At 41.5% G+C, this 18,424-nt stretch overlaps 1 protein-coding gene across 1 annotated transcript; it reads right to left on the bottom strand.

Annotated features, from left to right (window-relative positions):
* Positions 1-807: 807 nt before the first annotated feature.
* DHTKD1 (dehydrogenase E1 and transketolase domain containing 1) lies at positions 808-16,670 on the bottom strand. Its single transcript, XM_085512143.1, has 17 exons — positions 16,494-16,670; positions 14,947-15,102; positions 14,021-14,232; positions 12,874-13,068; positions 12,285-12,554; positions 11,272-11,443; positions 9,567-9,765; positions 8,687-8,999; positions 8,356-8,440; positions 7,679-7,818; positions 7,052-7,202; positions 5,776-5,882; positions 4,598-4,762; positions 4,142-4,224; positions 2,947-3,116; positions 2,434-2,519; positions 808-1,966 (listed from the first exon to the last, which is right to left on the bottom strand). Exons 1-17 carry the CDS (start codon positions 16,654-16,656, stop codon positions 1,865-1,867), a joined length of 2,769 nt encoding a protein of 922 aa, XP_085368269.1. The 5' UTR covers positions 16,657-16,670; the 3' UTR covers positions 808-1,864.
* Positions 16,671-18,424: the final 1,754 nt, after the last annotated feature.

Raw genomic sequence — 18,424 nt, 5'->3', positions numbered from 1 at the left:
AGGGGTTGGAAGGGACTTCTTGAGATCATCGAGTCCAACCCACTTGGGTAGAGATGCCTTCATTAGACCAGGCTGCTCAAAGCCTTCAAATTGGCACTGTGGAATCACAACGTACTCTTGTGCTTTCTGCTGTCTGTGGTGTTTAGGCTTCTTCTCTGACTTTTCTAACTCTGATTCTGAGTCACAATTAGTTTTTCCATTTGTAAAGGTTTTCCTTTCACGTAGAAACAACCTTGACCATGCAACTGAAAGATGACTCAAACGTTTTTGTTGAACTGTACACACTTCCAAGGTCTCCACTACTCCAAGTGAAGGAATAAAGTAACCTTTAAAGGATACTTTATAAGAAAGGTTTCAAATTAACAAGTTGGAGACCATAACTTTAATACCTGACCATAGCCTACTCCTCCACTTTGGTTTATCACTCACTTTTTCTTAGCTAATAGCTCTATTGGAAGGCAGTAAACGATAGTTATTTTAAAATAAACATACATCAATTTGCAAAAAAAACCATTTTCTCACAACATTTCTGAGATGTGCCACGAAAAGCTTTTGTCTGCTGTCTGCATTTTGGCAACTTCATGTGGCTTTAACACCTGTATCTATTTGAGCTCTTTCATAAAGCTCAGATGATGATCTTTCTCTGTCATTTGCTTCAATTTATTTCACTTATTTCTTCTATAGCCTGTTTCAGTCACGTTTTTCCACTGCAAATAAAAGCCGTTTGTTCAGGAATCTCCCATCAGGCCTCCAAATGGGAACTCACACAAAGAGAAAACAAAACCAAAATAAGTCATGAGATTGTTGTTGTTTTGATACTGATTTTTTTTTTTAATGAGCCCATTTGACTTTCTAAACTCTCCCATCCTTCACCCCTGAAGCTTGTAGTGTATTTGAAAGAGGCCTCACTATTACAGCTTTCAGTACGTGTCCATTGAACTCCTTATAGCCTGTCCTATTTCATTTTTCTGTTTCACTTGACACAGTTTTGGACTTTGTGTTGCTCTTGGTCATAACGTCAGCCTTCTTATAGCGTAAGATTCTGTGTGAGAACTAGGGACCAGAGAAGAAACTGAGCAGAAGCCCTCAAAAACAACAAATAAACTGATGAGGAGCCCTTAGAAGAATTTCCTGGGTAGGAGACAGGATCACTTTCTAAGGTAGCCTCTAGAAACTGGTTTGGCCTCTACAAAACACGGCCCTGAAATAAGGCAGAAAGGCTCTTACACCACACCTCCCACTCTGCAAGCTTGATGTAATAACGCTGATTCTCCTGGTGGCAGAAACAGCAGTTCCCAAAGGGGTCATCCTGCAAGGTCCCCACAGGAATATGGTTTTAATGATTCTCGCTATCAAATAACAATTGCATCAGATTTAATTTCAGGTCCATAAGAGAAGAGAAAATCCACAATGCTCTGCTATAGAAATGGCTCATTCTCAGGCACAGGGAGGCATTTATTCAACCAAACAGCACTAACACCTCTGTGGAAACAAGAAACAATTTCCACACCTGCACCATTACCAAGTAACTGGGCGCAGTGTGGTTAAGCAACCTGATACAAGGTATTTTTAACCCATCTCACTGACCTGGCCTCCCCAGACTGCATTTTTGTTATTTAAATGTTTTAAAAATCTCACGTAGAAAATACTAAAAAGGAACAAGAGCCACCCAGAGTAACAGGCATCAGCTCTCACCCTTAGGTATGTCCTGTCTCTACATTAAAAAATTGCTTTACCATTAAAGAACTTGTTCCATTTCTTTTCCCTGTTTTGGAGAATTAAAAGTCTTAAGGATCTGGCTTTTGTTCTTTACAGAAGGAAGGCAACAAACATGACTGACTGCAGTAGTCTTTCCATTGAAAATTTAGATAAATGTGCTGGTAAGAATGTCTTCCTGCTGTTGCTGGTGCAGGGTTCCAATGCCAACTGCTGGGGCTGGTAAAGGAGGTCTACTCACAAGACGGAGCTGAAATGAGAGCCAGGAGGAAGTGATTAATGAAGCACAAATACAGAGCCACATCTTGAGGTTCTCTGATTCCATGGTGATCCCTAACTATGCAGTTCCAGTTGGAAGTACTGCAGGAAGTTATCTTCCATTTCCTGAAGACTTCAGTTCCAAGAACATCATAATGCATGATCTGCCACAGCAAACAGCAGCTTCATATTCTCTCCCTACTCGCTGTGGTACCTTAAATACATTGTTTTCAATCTGGAATCTTTCATCATCCAGTCTGTTTAGACTAAACACCTGGTAAAAGAATGCTCCGGGCTTGTTCATTGCTAGTAAAGGGCTCTACAAAAAGCTAAGAAATTAGAATACACAGTTTAGACATTAGACCTACTTTTATGTGTGAGCATCACAGAATTTTGCAGTCAAAAGCTTCAAACTTCATTTTATAGCCCATTTTATAGAGCATCACAGGGACACCTTACCTTAACTCCCAGCTGCTTTTCAAACCGTGGTGATACAAAGGACCAAGGACCCATATTCTGTGGTTCTTCCTGGCTCCAGATGAAGACTAAAGAAAGGATAGGGGTACATTACAAAGGCACATCTTTTCAGCAGCTCAGTAAAACATTTTGCTATTGTTGCACTGCTGCTTTTTGTTTTGTCTTGTAACTGTCTTTGAAATGGTATCTTGACAGACAGAATTCATTGCAGGTGACACCTTGCTGCAGTCAAATCAAAAGTATGTCCACCATTAGAGTACATAATGTCTCACACTATTTTTCAGTAGTGATTTACAGAAGCTAACAACAGCAGAGAGAACAACTCTTTTATACCACAAGTGGTAAAACATTTTTATCATCCTTCTCTAGAAACACTAAATGTATAGGGATGCACTGGGGGAAGAACAAAAAAGAAAAAAGCACTTCAGCTTTTCATCCTAGAAGGCAAGCAAAAGATTTAAGAGTTCAGAAAGAAGAAGGTAAAAATTTACTTACCTTTGGCATGGCTGTATTTGCTCAGCTCTTGCTGCAGAGCTTCCAGTGGGAAAGGACACAGTTCTTCAAGTCTTATAATAGCTGTGTTGTGTTGTTTTTCTGCTAGTGTCTCTCTTTGCTTCACCAGAGCATAGTAATGCTTTCCAGAACAGAACACCACATGGGTGACACTGAAAAAAAATAAGAGTGTTTCCAAGTTTAGTGTTTTACAGAAACTCCATGCAGAACAGTTTCACACCTCTAACAAAAACAACCAGCCAACATTAAAGACAATTTAACTGAACTAAATTACTACCCTAAACCATATTTTCTCCTTTGCTTTCCCTTCTCTCCCACTTTTATCCAACAGTTGACTAACTAATGCCTGGGCACAATAGACCAGAACCCAAAAGTCCAGTTTCTTCAGCTCTAACTTTGCTTTAAAATTAAAAGTCAAAGGTAGCCGTCTGTGCTCTCTCTGTAGAGAATAAACCCCAGAGGACAACCGTCTTCCAGATATAAGAGGAACTACCTTTAGGATATATGCAATAGTTTCCAGCAGTAAGAGAGGTCTCATTTGTCTAAGCTTACTAGACAAAGGCAGTAAGAAACCCTATACTTTGTGCCTCCTCATTCCACTTACAAAACCAAGATGCTGCAATGCAGCCAACTATGACTGTGGGCAAGAATGCAAACATTTGAGATGCTGACAGACTTGAGTAGTACTAGGACAGGGATTAAGTAAGAAGGAGAGAAAAATATAAAGGCTAGAACTGCTTTTTGTGAGCAGGACTCTTTAAAATAGCATCTGAAGGGAAAAAGACAATACACACAGGAAGATTTGTTATTGCCCTAATTTCACTTCAGCAGCTCAAGCATCCCAACAGCAACCCATCTCTTCACCTAACAGCTGGTCCCAGCAATGCTAACTAATGGGCATGGTTCATCCATCAGATTAGCAACTAGTCTAACAGACTCCCTTTGGAGGCAAGGGCTGGAAGTCTGAGCACTTTACTATTATGCAGGCAGTTAGCTTTACTACCAACAAGGAAGCAGAGGAAAAGGAGAGGAGTAAGTAAAACCTTAAGTCACCCATCATGCAGGTATTTCCCCTACCCCAACAGTCACCTCTTTATCACCTCAAACCCGAGCTGGTAGGTAGCAGAAAGGGACAGGACTTCCTTTCTGAGCTTTTCTTATAAGAAAGTAGAGCTACCTTTTAGGATTTACCGAGGAGTCACCAATGACAGGCTTGAATGTTGTTCTTGGAGCCATTTCTTCAAAACTTGATACAGCAGCCTAAATGGGGAAGAATTGGATGTTACCAAATCTAGCTGCTTTTTATCTCAGTCAAAGCTGGGAAGATGATTTGGAGACGAGGTTTTGTTAAATATAAAACGTACAGTCTTCCCTCTTCCTCCCATTTTCCCTCCCACAGAAGATAGACAGAATGGTAACATTCTGAAGACCACCACTGGACCAAGAATCAATCCTTTTTTGGGCTCACATGCACCCACCTTTAGCCCTCAACCTATCAGACCTCAAACAGACAAAACCCCATTGATTTGACCCTAAAACTGGCAGAGCGTATAGAGGAAAACAAAGAGAAAGCTACAAGAACTCAGAAGAGGAGGAAAAATAAGGAAAAGGAAGATAAAGTTTTCCATCTTACAGGGAGCCTGAGTAACACTTTCGGAGAAGCAACAATGAGAGGTTTCCTAAAGTTTCGGACCATTTGCCTCCGGAGTAAATGGAAATACTGTGCTGGGGTGGTGGGATGCACAATTGACATGTTCACTCGGTCCCCATCAACTCCTTCTTCTGAGCTGTCACACATCTAAGGGGAACACAGCAGTATTTTGTCAAGGAAGCAGTGATACAAATGTACAAGTGTCTAGGCAAATAAGGCACTTCACTATTATAAGAATAGAAGAGCAAATATCCCAACTAAAACACTGATTGCTAGGGAAGAGCAATTTCAGAAAAGAAAAGGCTTTAGCATTTGCCCAGTACCATTACATCTGAACTGCCTTCATTAACTACTCTGTAACCAAGGCATGACAGTTCTTCTAGCAGTTATAGGTCATAACCACTCCACCAGAACAACAGCACCACTAAGTATGTTGCAAATTTTTCCCTAAACCATTACTCAGCCAGAAAAGCTTTCATTCACTACAATCACAATGGCACTACAGTGGATATCTTTTCTTTGTGCAACAAATTTCCTTATTGTTACTTAAGTGCCCAGTATTCTGCTTATATGCTCTATGCATACTGGGAACATCTGTGAGTGGCTTGAAGAAGAAGGTGGCTGCCTGTTTCCAATGCCAAGCCAAAGTGCTTTAAGTAGGAAGTTCCATTAGAGGCCTGCTATTTGCAATACAGCACTTCTGGCTTGCTGCTGGACTTACTCTGTGGTATGGTGACATTGCTGAAGAGTGACAGTCAGAAAATAGCAGGCAACAATGAAGCACATGTGCAGAGGGCACGAGACTTTCACAAACACTATGAAACTTTACATTACAAACATTCACATTACCCCACACTCACTTGGGCAGATGAGTGAGACCTAATGGGAACAACAAGCATTTATTACAAAGTTCAGTCAGAGTTGTACACTAGAGCTGTTGTAACATCTAAACCAAAACTGCTTCCTCACCACTTCCAGACCTGCACCTCCTCATCACAGCTCCTTTTACTTCTCCATTTTCAGAGCAGCCCATCCCTGCTGTACGATCCTGTCTCCAGCTCCTGCTATTACTAGCAGATTCATCGTGAATTTGGGATTTTGCAACAGAACTCCCACAGGACAGGCTGCAGAATGTGAATCTGAGAGGTGAAGCAGGGTACCTGCAGGAAACGTTCCATCCGGCAGGACGAGTGCTCAGGGCCTGCACCATCATAACCATGCGGGAGAAGAATTACTATCCCACTCTGCAGAAGCCATTTGGCCTCACCTAAAACACAGAATGAGAAAGAAGGGAAAAAATATATTTCAATAGAACATAAAGCCCTAAAAGACTTTGTACTTTGCATGAACTGCTCAGGAAAATAGAACATAACTAAGTTTCCACACCATTAAGGACAGACGTGAAACACGTATCTGTATTTAGCGGTGAGATTCACAACCATGAAATGGCACACATAAGATCATCTGAAATTTCTGAAATACTCATTTAAATTTGGGCTTTCAGAAAACTCATGGCATCACATCAAACAGTGAAACTTGTAAAACTCTGTCAGAAACATCACCAAATTATGCAAAAAATCTCTTTAACAGCATTGTCTTCCTCATTAACAAGCACTGGCACTGCTAAATCTCCTTAGTAAGTCCTCCAAGCATAATTCACTGCATGTTTTCTGTACATCTTATCATTTAGTTCTGTGCAAGTATGAAGCAGGCAGCATCCTGTCATCCTGTCTAGCTAATACAGCAATGCTTGCAGGAGGATAGCTTCGTAGGCTAAGAGATTACAGCCAGATCCAGAAAGCAATTAATCCTGACCTTAAATACATGTCGAGGATGTGTGAGATATACAAGGGATCTAACAATTCCCATCTGTGATTAAGAACTGTACGCAGAGGCCTAACTGAGGATAGATACCAATACTGTGGACCCCACACACCAGAAATCCCACTCTAGAGATTAAAGTCAGCATATCCTCAGTATGTTCCACCTGTGAAAAGTCTTTTCTCTCTGATTATTCAGAATACATGTTAGTCAAACTGAGATATTAATTGCAAAGCATTTTCTTTTTCTTGTTTGTTTTGTCTTGCTCCAGGAATGTTAAGAGAGATCTCCCAAAGGAAAGGTACATTCTAACAAGCTACCAAATACACGTGCACAAACCGTAAATTAAAGAAGAAGAAAGGGGAAGAAAGGTTGTTAACACCAACTGTCCATTTAGAATGACTATCTCCTGCCAAGGATGGGGTCTTTCATTTTAGATGGAATGCCATCAGAGGAAAACTGCATCGAAATTGGGATCTCATAGGCAAGCACACACGGCTTCTGGATAAAACAGAATTCTTTTCTCAACACGCTGCCTTTTTATGGGCAAAGCTAAAGGATTTTCTAATAATACAAAAAATTAACTGTAAATACATTAGCTACTTGTACACTCACCTCCAGAGATGAAAGTGTCAAATATTATCTGGGCTCCATTAAAGAAGTCTCCAAATTGAGCTTCCCAAATTGGCAGTAACTTAGGACTCTCAATACTCATTCCATATTCAAAACCAAGTACAGCTTCCTCAGACAAGGGACTGTTACTCACCTAACAGAAAGGAAATTGTTGGGAGGGCCAGGTGAGAAAGATGGGATTGGAGCTCAATGATCTTTAATGTCCCTTCCAACCTAAGCCATTCTGTGACTCTGTAACAAACTAAGGTTAAGAACTTTGGGAAGCAGGCACATTGGCGCTAGGCACTCTCAGGACACGTACTCCAAAAGACAACTCATGGTCACACCTTTTTTGCTTCTGAATAAAGATTCTGAGGGAAGAAGAATAATAGCTGATCTCTTACGGAAAAGCAGAATTCGTTGTTCAGGAGGGTAACTAACCATGCACTACAATTATAAACTTGCTACAGGTCAACTTAAACCAGTAATCTGCCTTTTGCTTGTCTCTCCTTAATCCAGGTAGGTTTTAGGCCTCCATAACTGGGGATTGCCAGGCTATATGGCAGCTTCAAAATACGCTCTCCTTCAGCACAACTTGAAGAAGATTGTCTCATGTACCACAGAACCTACCTCTAAGAAACCCTTCTGGTCTGGGGACATATGATTCAGAGGAATGTAGGTGTCATCTGTTTCTTGGCAAACCAACATCGCATGTCGCTGGCTAAAGGTTCCTCTGCCAACATCTTGTCCACTTAGTCTGATGTTAAACCCTTTCCAAGCAAAAAGCAAAACACTGATTTAGTAAATCATACAAGAAAATACACAGAAAAATAAGTCTCCACTTCCAAAATGTCACTTTTCTTGTTAAGTTCTTTCTTGAATTTCCCCTCCAACTTGCAGAGAGGTCTCATTTCTCCTCCTATCAGTCAAAAATTATTTTGATATACATCAGGCATCCTGTATCACACGTAAACAGAGTTCATCTCCTTGAGAAGAAGGAAAATTAATCACAGCATGAAATACGCTACATAAGGTAGAAGGACATGAGGCCCAATTGAAATCACATGCTTTGCTCACATGCTTGGCACTAAATACTGTCTTCTTGGTGGGGTGGGAAGAAACAATTTATTAATGACATTCATTGTCCAATCTTCAGATAGCAGTAACATACAGGATTCATATTTACCTTCTCTTACTCCCATATAAATTTTCACACATGTTCATCATGTCAATCTTTGAACCCAGGAATACCTAAATGGCATCAAAAGTAAATAATATAATATTTTCGCTATCTAGTTGCCTCTTACCTTGGCTCAGCAGGGAACCAAATGCTAAAGTTTCAGCTGTTGCCCAGTCCAGCTTGTTTCCTTCCTCCATTTTCTGAACTCTTGACTGAAAAATTAAAAAAGGAAAAAAATTACTATTTTACATTCTCCAGTCTGTGTTCCTTGTAGCATAGATTGAAGTGAGCAAAAGGAAACAAAGATCTACAGAGAGAAGTACTGTTTTTCCTACAGCCAACTTTGGTTGGTTTGAAATACATGCATTCTAATTTCAGCACATCCTGAAGAAGGCTACTCCGCTGAACACAAAACCATGTACAGCCCACGTATAGAAGTATCTTCATGCTCTACTGACCTGTGCATACGTCTTTAGAAGATGGCTGTGCATCTGGAGCTCTTCAGGCACCTCTACGGACTTGACTCCAATAAACTGTAGGAGTGGTATTGGCATACCTGTGTCCCAAGTGGTGATTTTAGCAGAAGGTTCAACCAAACCTTTCCAGTGAGCTTGCAGGTTGGTAGGAGGTGGACTATACAAAGTCATGTTGGCAAGATGATCGTTTAGTTTAGAATAGTAGGTTGTCTTTATCTCAGATACTTCAACGTCAGTCATGAGCCCAGTAGCTACAAGGTGCTCTGCATATGTGTCTGGGATACTCTTACGGGATCTGTAGGGAAAGGAATCACACCCCATAGACATTAAGACTGAAAAGTGTCATTTCAGAACAGGGAAATACCATCTTCCTTCCTGACAGATAAAATGGAAAACTAACATAAATTATGACCTACTGCATAATACTCATTTGGGTCAAGTTTTCTTTCCTGACATTTCCGGAATAACTAAAATTCCCTTGGATTCATGCTTTACAGTCCTTTGTTTAAGACAGTGCCTATTGCTGGCAACTACAGGTAAAAGGCCAGTCTGAATGAGAGGATTTCTTGACTTGATTTATTGCCACGAGCAATCAAGAATTTGAAATCCAAGGGCTATATGCAATGTTGTTCTCCAAGAGGCATCAAAATGCATATTCAAGAATTGACACTGGTGGTTATCTTTATTAACATGTTATCAGACCTTAGTCAGGGACTGCTGACAGTATAACTACACTCAACATTTGACAATATGGCAAAAGGATCTCTAGTATACAGAGGTTCCTGTTAGAGTAGTGGACAATACCAATGAGATATATAAAAAACACACTTTGTGTTCTCCCATTGGGTGGTGTTACTCTTACCTGATGATTTTGTACATGCTAGGGTTGGTGAAGAATGGTTCATCAAGTTCATTGTGGCCCCACTGTCTGTAGCACAGCAAGTCTACTATCACATCTCTGCGGAACTGGCGTTGGTACTCAACTGCCAGTCGTGTGGCACGGAGAACTTCTTCAGGATCATCCCCATTGACATGGATAACTGCACATCCAACAATTTTACCTGCCCAGAGATTAAAAACAGTTATCAGTAATCACACTCAACCCCCCCTCCAAGAAAAACAGCCACAAACATATCCAGCAGAAAACTACAGGCACCAGCACTCAGCATACTTAGCAAATCTACAAAAGATGTTCTTTTTGATGAATACTGGAATAAGGAGGAGTCATCCCTGAAAGGAAGTGCAATTGGCTCAAGCTGTTGCCTTTGTCATAGCTAGAATACAACTCCTTTATCAGCAGTAAATTCCTACTTCACAAGAAGAAAAAGTCTTCAGGGAATGAGGAAGAGCTACTTGATTGATTCTGTTAAACAAAAACTGAGTTTTCTTTCTTTCTTCACTATGACCACTATGAATTCATACAGAATCATAGAATGGCTTGGATTGATAGGGGCCTTAAAGACCATCTCATTGGCCTTCCAGGCTGCAAGCACATATTGCTGGCTCATGCCCAGCTTTGTCCACTAGGACAAAAGGTTTTTACTTGTTAACATTCATTCTGGCCAGAAGGAAAGCTCTCATTAAACAGAACACTGCAAAATCCAAATGTCTTAACATGTTTTCCCATATGACAATTTGTGAATTCTGAGAATTTGGACTTAAATGTTCTCAGCAATGGAGTGCTCTTCTCCTATTTAACTGACCAAATACTGGAAATTTAGGATGGTTCACTCCTGACCAATATCATATTTCCTCCCTAACAAAATCCTGAAGACCAAATGGGAAAGACCACTCATTACCTAAGAAAAAAGAAGAAAACACAAAGAATGGAGAAAAAAAGAAGTCATAGTAATTTACTGACTATATACAGGTTTAATGAATCTACTTGCCTGTTTTGACGAAGCCGTAAGACAAATACCTGACATTAAATCTTATACGTATATATTAGTGCATTTTAAATTCTAGGAAACATACACAAAGGAACTAAGTGCTATGTCTGTGCTCTGGTCAATTGCAATACATCTGTTTATCGTTAAGACAGACTAGCCCAAAGCCAAAGGTCTTCCAAGTTTAAGTTTAGAAATGGCATAATTCTCATCTTTCAGTCAAAAGCTCAACAAGTTCACCTGATAACAAACTAACCATTAAAATGAAGGAGAAGCTGTTGAAGTTAAAAAGATATACTGAAAACACATCTATAACAAACTCCATCACAACACGTTTTTAAAAGCTGCCAAAGACACGGCAGAAATCAAATGAAATTATTATTAAGAATTCATGTAAGTCTTGCAAATATTTCACTACATTCTGTAAAAATATAACAGGATTTTCCCTCGGTAGTTAGTCTTTACTACAGAGTAGGTAGGAAAGGGAATACTTTCAGCACTTGAACTTTTGCTAGTAGGAGGCAATAATCAGTAATAATTTAATCTGATATTCTATTATCCAAAAAAAATATAGATTAGTATAATTCCCTAGTGTTGTTAGCATTTGCTATAAAATCCCACTGCAATAGCAAACATTCATACTGGTGTTTAAAAGCCTTCCTTATTCTTTCTGATACATACCAATGTCACTACAGTACAGTGATGATCTTCCTCTCTCTGGAGGAGTGGTGTAGCCCAGCTGGTTATTAACAATCAAATGGATGCTCCCACCAACTCTGAAATGTGGTAGACCGGAGAGGGTCAGTGTTTCAGGAACAATCCCCTGCCCAGAGAAAGCACCATCACCATGAACCTACATTAGGGAAGAAGGTGGAAAAGTCTCATTTGAGGGAACACTGAAGGAACAGCAACACTGAGGAAACAGTAATTCACTATGCAATACCTATTGCTGGGTCCAGTACTTAATCCCTTTCAGATTACTGCTTTGAGGATGGGCACATGATTGCCTGATCTACTTGGAACAGATCCATAATGTCTTAAATTGACCCACTGGTGCTCTGGTGACTGCAAGTATCACAGCTATAGCAAAGCTGCAGCATTAAGTACCAACCCAGTGACCACTGAACAACAGCAAGCCATTCACTGTAGGATTTGCTGCAAGTTAAATAGTGGTGAATCATGACTTATACCTAGTCAAACAGAGACAAGAGCAGATACACTAGGAAAAGAAGTGGAAAAGAAACTCAAAAAAGAGATTAAGAACCAATTCCAGACAGCACAAAAATACTTATTTCAACAGTACCATCATAAAATGACAAAATTCTAAGTCCTGCTGTATATTTTTCAACCTTGTTGTTAACTCTTCTCAAAACCCATTTAACTAAAAGAAGGCTAGCAGTGGTAGTTTAAGTGGTTTAAAACAAAAGCCCTCAGCGCAAGGTATCAAAATCAAGGAAGGAAGCAGAATCATTTCTTTGAAAATCTAGAAACTAGAATTGTTTAAAGGCCGATACTTTCATATATGGCACCTAGATCTATTCCTTTCCCTTCACTTTCTTCATAAAGAGGATCCCAGTTCCTCATATTCTACATTGTCGTTCTTGTTTGGTATTTTTTTTTATATACACCATTTCTGTTCACATGATGGTCTGGGAAGGCATACAAAGTGCAGCTACAAGTTGTGAGCAAAATACCTGCAGGCAAATAACTTTGTCTCCAGGCTGTGCAGAGCTCTCTGGGGAGTAATCTCCATCGAGCAGAGACTGTTGTCTTCCTCGTGTCTTGCCCACGGCCACTGGATTGATTGCTTCTAAGTGTGAGGGGTTTGGTAGCAAGGTGACATGCACAGGCCTGTGCGAACCAAAGTCAAGATCCACAGAAGATGTCAGGTGGGAGAGAACATCCCCAATGGCTGCTGAATTCTCTGGAAACTCACTCAAACCACGCATCTTACGGAACATGAGCTGCATGGAAACAAACTTATTTAAATCTCTTTTCTGATTAATTGATACGATAAAAGAAAAACATTCCCAGAAATATATGTTCTCCCACTCTTGAGACAGCCAGGATGCCTCAAATACCAACATATAAACTCATTTCATAGAGTTCTCTTATAAATCTCCCAGGGAAATCTGGCAGAGATACTGTTACGAAGGGAATACACTCTCACAAAGGTAACTTTTTTCACTGCTTCAGCATTCACAAGACAAACATTTACCTAATATATTTATTGCAAACAAACCAGACACATATAAACTGCCACTAAGACTGTGAATCCCTTACCTCTGGTGGAAGCTGAAGCAAGCCTGTGAGAAGATTAAGTCTTCCACGATGAGGCATTCCAAGAATGATATCTGTCACACCACTGTACGCACACATCTTAAACAATTCGTGGAAGAAGCCCATCATGCTCTCTGCTCCTTCACCACCATATCGCTTCACTGTAGCGAACTTTGTAGCTAAGAAGCGATCAAACTCCTATTAAAAACAGGGGAACTTCAGTATTAAGCAATTTTAAGCAGCAGTCTTCCATTTGTAAAACTGAAATATCATTTATATTTGTACCTATGTAAGCACAACCCTTGAAAAATCTCAGCTAGTTCTCCACCCCAGCTGTCTAAGATCAGAAGCCATGATGAGTACAAGACTCCATTCACCAACTCCTAGACAGCTCTCTTAATTGACAAAGTTTTGGAAGCACTCAAAGTGTCTGCAGTGTCTTGCAACTGAAAACTGAAAATAGAAGATGACTGTAACTGAGAAGGGAAGACTGAGCCACAGCCAAAGATCCAAGTCAATTGCTGAACAACTTTCAATTAGCAAACACTGAATTCTAAGGAATTACAGATACAAAACTAATCACACACAGAAGTCAGAAGTGTTTGTTCAATTCCACACACTTAAATACAGTTCTGATCATTCTCAGAACAACGTGTGATTCTTAAGGGTCCTGATTTCACCCTCCTTTCTCAGAGACAAATTCCTTTGACTGCCAAGAAGGCAATACAAAATACAAGATGTGCCGTATACTTCTGTTTAGTTATTGTTACATGTTACATTTAACGCTATAACCACTTGGAAAACTGGAAACAGGGATAGCTTCACAGGTCCTGCTCTTCCACCCTTCTGTCCTTGATAAAGCAGGGAGAGAAGGGGGAGAAAAAGAAAGTTTTTCACAATACAGAAATATTTGAATGAATTGTCTCTACTTTGCAAGTCCATAAACCTTTCTCTTGTTCATACTATGAACAAAAGTTCCTTTGCTGAAGAGCTACATGGCTAAAGGCTCAGTTCAACTCTGGTTTGTGCTCTCAAAACTTTGAAGGACATCGTGTGCTTCAAAGTTAGTAAAACAGATAGGGATGTCCAGAGCATTAGAAGGTCCACAACTGCAGAATTCAATTAAACTGAGCAATAGTGAACAAGGTACCTGTGACTCCAACATCAGTTTGCACAAGTGCTTTTTCTCTTCCGTTGTAAATGCTTCTTGTTTCAGTTCTTCAAATCTTTTAGTAAACCACTGTCTCTCCTCCAAGGTTGGGAGCTGGCTTGTTTCTATGGAAATATGCCCGCAGTACACATGGTCAAGGTAAGCCAACACATCCTCTACAGAGGCCTCTTCTTTTCCCATGTTGAGAAGCCCTGGTCAAAAATAAATGTTATTAGTGGGGAGATGGGTGGAAGCACTAAGAAGTAAACCAGTATCTTGCAATTACACTAAAATTTTGAGAGTACAAATTCATACCCTTGACTTCTTTTCTTTCATTTAAAACCATTAATAAAATACTTCAGTATTATATTAATGCAACAGTCTCATGCTTATTTGCAAGGCACTCAAAATGTCTTTCAGAAAGACTTTAATGTGAATTACACCAAGTCACTGCTTTTGAGTACAGCACTCATTTGGAGGCTCAGAGAAATGAGCTCCAACCCCACGGGCATCAGAAGTTAGTAAGCACTTGTTTTGTAGATAGATAAGATACATAGCACTGAGAGACACACATTTATTCAAGACCACAGTGAGAGACAATAATCAAGGGCTACAGAAGCTTCATTACAATCTCAGAAACTACACTAAATCATAGAATGTTACAACAACACAAAAAATTAATGTATAACATCAGTAGATTTAAGTACAACTAAAAACATTCATGGTATCCTAAGATGTGTGAAGGTATCCATTCATTACATGATGATCTCTGCCACAAACATGTAAGTAGGCTGAAGTTAACGATTTTCCATCCAACAATACATTACTGACTGAACCTCCACTAAATATTTGACTCCTGTGCAGAGGACACAGCCTCCTAATAAATCATCCATGACAAAAACTTGCTGTGATAGGGTAGCACTTACCTGTGGTAATGAGAGGTCCTTGAAGAACTTCAGCCAACTCTTGGATTTCAGGTACCACGTTCATAACAGCTTGCCCAGCAAACAGTGGGTTTATTTTGGCTGCTTTGTGTCCATGTTCAGAGTATGCAGTTATTAAACGAGCAAGGGCATGGTCAACTAAACACAAAAAGAAAGCAGAATACTGCACATGCTCACATCTAATGCATTTATAGCACCATCACATGAGTATTCAGTCCTTTGATAATCTTCTAGGTTCTGGCTGGAAAGATGTTTTTCATCTTTATCATCCTACAAAAGCTTCTATCATCAGACTGCTATATTTTGTTACTAATGGAACTTTCAAGCAAATTTACTCAAGATTTCATAGAATCACGAGTTGGAAGAGACCTTTCAAGGCCATCTAGTCCAACTCCCCTGCAATGAACACAGACACTTGCTCAGCACCTCATCCAGCCTGACCTTGAGTGTCTCCAGGGATGGGGCATCCAACACCCCTCTGGGCAAAACATCCCAATATTTCACTGCCGTTACTGTAAAAAACTTCTTCCATACATCCAGTCTAAATCTCCCCTCTTAAGTTTGAAACCAATTTATTGTATTATCACAATAGAGTCTACTAAAGAGTCTACTGCCTTTCTTACAGTCCAACCCTTTAAATACTCAAGGGCAGCTCTCAGGTCTCCCTGGTGCCTTCTCCAGGCTGAACAGCCCCAGCTCTCTCAGCCTGTCCTCACAGGGAAGGTGTTCCATCCTTTTTGTGTCCCTCCTCTGAATACACTCCAACAAGTCCATGTCTCCCAATGATTCCCCTGCTAGCCTGTATATGTAAAGCTAACTTGTTTTGCTTTGAATCTCATTACAATAACAGGTACACCCAACTCAAGAATGGCAAGGTACTGATGTACAAAGCCCTATTTCCAACTAATCATACTCCATGCACTTGACTTTAAGAGACCTCAGAGCTCCTCCAGCTCCATCCCCTGCCATGGTCTGGGTGTCCCCATCAGCTCAGGCTGCCCAGGGCTCATCCAGCCCAGCCTTGAGCACCTCCAGAGATGGGGGACCCACACCTCTTTGGGCACCTGTGCCTCACCTCTGAGTAAAGAATGACTCCCAAATGTCTAACCTAAATCTCCCTTCTTTAGTTTGAACCCATTCCCCTTGTCCTGTCACTACCTGCCCGTGTATAGAGTCGCTCCCCCTGCTGCTTAACTCCCTTCAAGCACTGCAAGGCCGCAGTGTGGTCTCCCCAGAGCTAAACAAGTTCAGCTCCCTCAACCTTTCTTCAAAACTTCAAGTCTCCTGCTTGGAATTGTTTTTTCCCATCCTATAAAAGCGACCTAAAATCACTACAGTCATTGCTAGCGAAAAGAATTCCCTGTAATTAGTTAATTCTAGCACAATTCTACGTATGCATACAGAAAAGACATAGATAAGATAGATACAGCACAACCCCATTGCTACGCTCCAGCCCCTTCACAGCCTCGCTCCACACCCTCACCCCCGCCGCCCTCCCCTCAGCCCGGCGGTGTGTTGGCGGCCCCGACCTGCTTTGCCGTTCGCCCCAGCTCCACGCGGCTCCGCCGAACCCTCTCCCGCCGCTTTCCGCGGCTTGTAGCCGTACACCCCCCGCTCCGTGCGGTACCATCGCCGCGAACCGGCTCGCCACGACCATCTCCACAGAGCACAACGAGCCGTGCTCGCCGCCATGGCCGCTCCGCTCCGCTGCCCACCGCCAACCGCCGGCCTCGCCGCCGCCAACGCCCCCGGTCGGGGAGGGGCGGTGCGGTTAAACGGGGCGTGTAGAACGTGCTGCACGAGTGTTTTCTGCCCTTAGTCTGCTGTTTCTTATGGAGGATGGATGTATTATCACATCATTGACCAGAAAGGGGGTTTGAAGTATCAGAAATGCTGTAGTCAGTAGGAGCAGGGAGGTGATCGTCCCTCAATACTAAGCGCTGGTGAGGCTTTACCTCAGTACTACCTGTTCAGTTTTGGGCACAGAATCACACAGAATGAGCTGGGTTGGAAGGGACCTCAAGGATCATGTAGTTCCAACCCCCTGCCTGGCAGGGCCACCAAACATACACATTTGCTAGATCAGGTTGCCCAGGGCCCCGTCCAACCTGGTCTTGAACACCTCCAAGGACGGGGCATCCACAACCTGTTCCAGGGCCTAACCACTCTCCTAGTGAAGAACTTCCCCCTAACATCCAATCTAAATCTTCCCTCCTTTAACTTAAAACCATTTCCCCGTGTCCTGCTATTGTCAGCACCTCACTACAAAAAAGATATTGAGGCCCTGAGCATGTCCAGAAAAGGGCAAAGAAGGATGTTACATTACATGATAGAGGCCAGAAAAGGTCGGCGTGGTTAAATATTTCTATTCCACGCAGAGGGAAAAACACAGATGTTGCAGAAGGATGATGAAATGCTTTTCCACAGTTCTTAGGCAAATATCAGCCTAATAGCAGGTATCAAAGCGGTTTTGCTTTAAAACAGATGGAGCTAGTTGAGTATTTCTCAGTTAACACTGATATGAACATTAAAACAGTTAAGACTCCCAGTAAACTCCCCTCAATTACTTCTTTTTGCGTGTGTGCGTGATTGAAAATTCAGTTCCTAAAGATGTATTTGATGGGATTTGCCAGCATAACCATCTTGACAAGGATGATTACACGTGGCAAAACTCTTGCTGTAACAATATATGTCAATTAAAGAGAGGTTTTATTGGCTTTGGATCATGTCTTGAGTGTGATAAAGCATTACCAGCAGAAACACCACTAAGTTTACGTGCTCTGGCTCCACAAGGGAACTCTCCTGGCCCAGCTCTCCCAGTAGATGCTGAGGTTGTCCTAGAAGATATTCTTGTTTCAATTCTGTTCTACTTGATATTGTAGCTAGATAATAAATGGAAAAGTTCAAAAACTGAGGTACGTAGGTACAATGCTGCAGAAAGTGAGATGTGAAGCTCATATAAAGCAAAGACCATATTATTAAACCATAAGGAATCCACTGACAGGTTACATGAGTGGTGCCATGTAACAAGGCACTAATATGTGGGTGTCCTCCCCATTTAGCCCCTTTTTCTCATCTTCTCCACGCTAACAAAGCAGTTGAAGCCGGTCTTATATGGATAAATGTCGGTAATCGTTCACGCTCGCAGCTCTGACACAGCAGGAAGGTGAAACGGAGCTCCATGCTATAGCACTACTGCAGCCATCCACAAACCAAAGGGCTCTATGATAAAAGCCCCTTGCCGTGACGCAACGTGACACTCAGACACACAGCGACGTCAGCTCAGCAGAGAAAGACCTGGGGGTCCTGATGGACGAAAGACTCAACATGAGCCAGCAGTGCGCTCTGGCAGCCCGGAAAGCAAATGGGATCGTGGGCTCCATCAGGAGAGGGGTGGTCAGCAGGGATAGGGAGGTGATTGTCCCTTTCTGCTCTTGTGAGGCCCCATCTGGAGTACTGT

This window comes from Coturnix japonica, chromosome 1 (genome assembly GCF_054131305.1).
Source record: "Coturnix japonica strain WE chromosome 1, WE-NBRP24, whole genome shotgun sequence".
NCBI lineage: Eukaryota > Metazoa > Chordata > Aves > Galliformes > Phasianidae > Coturnix > Coturnix japonica.
The sequence above is the reverse complement of the archived record's forward strand: the minus strand, read 5'-3'. Positions and strand labels throughout refer to the sequence as shown.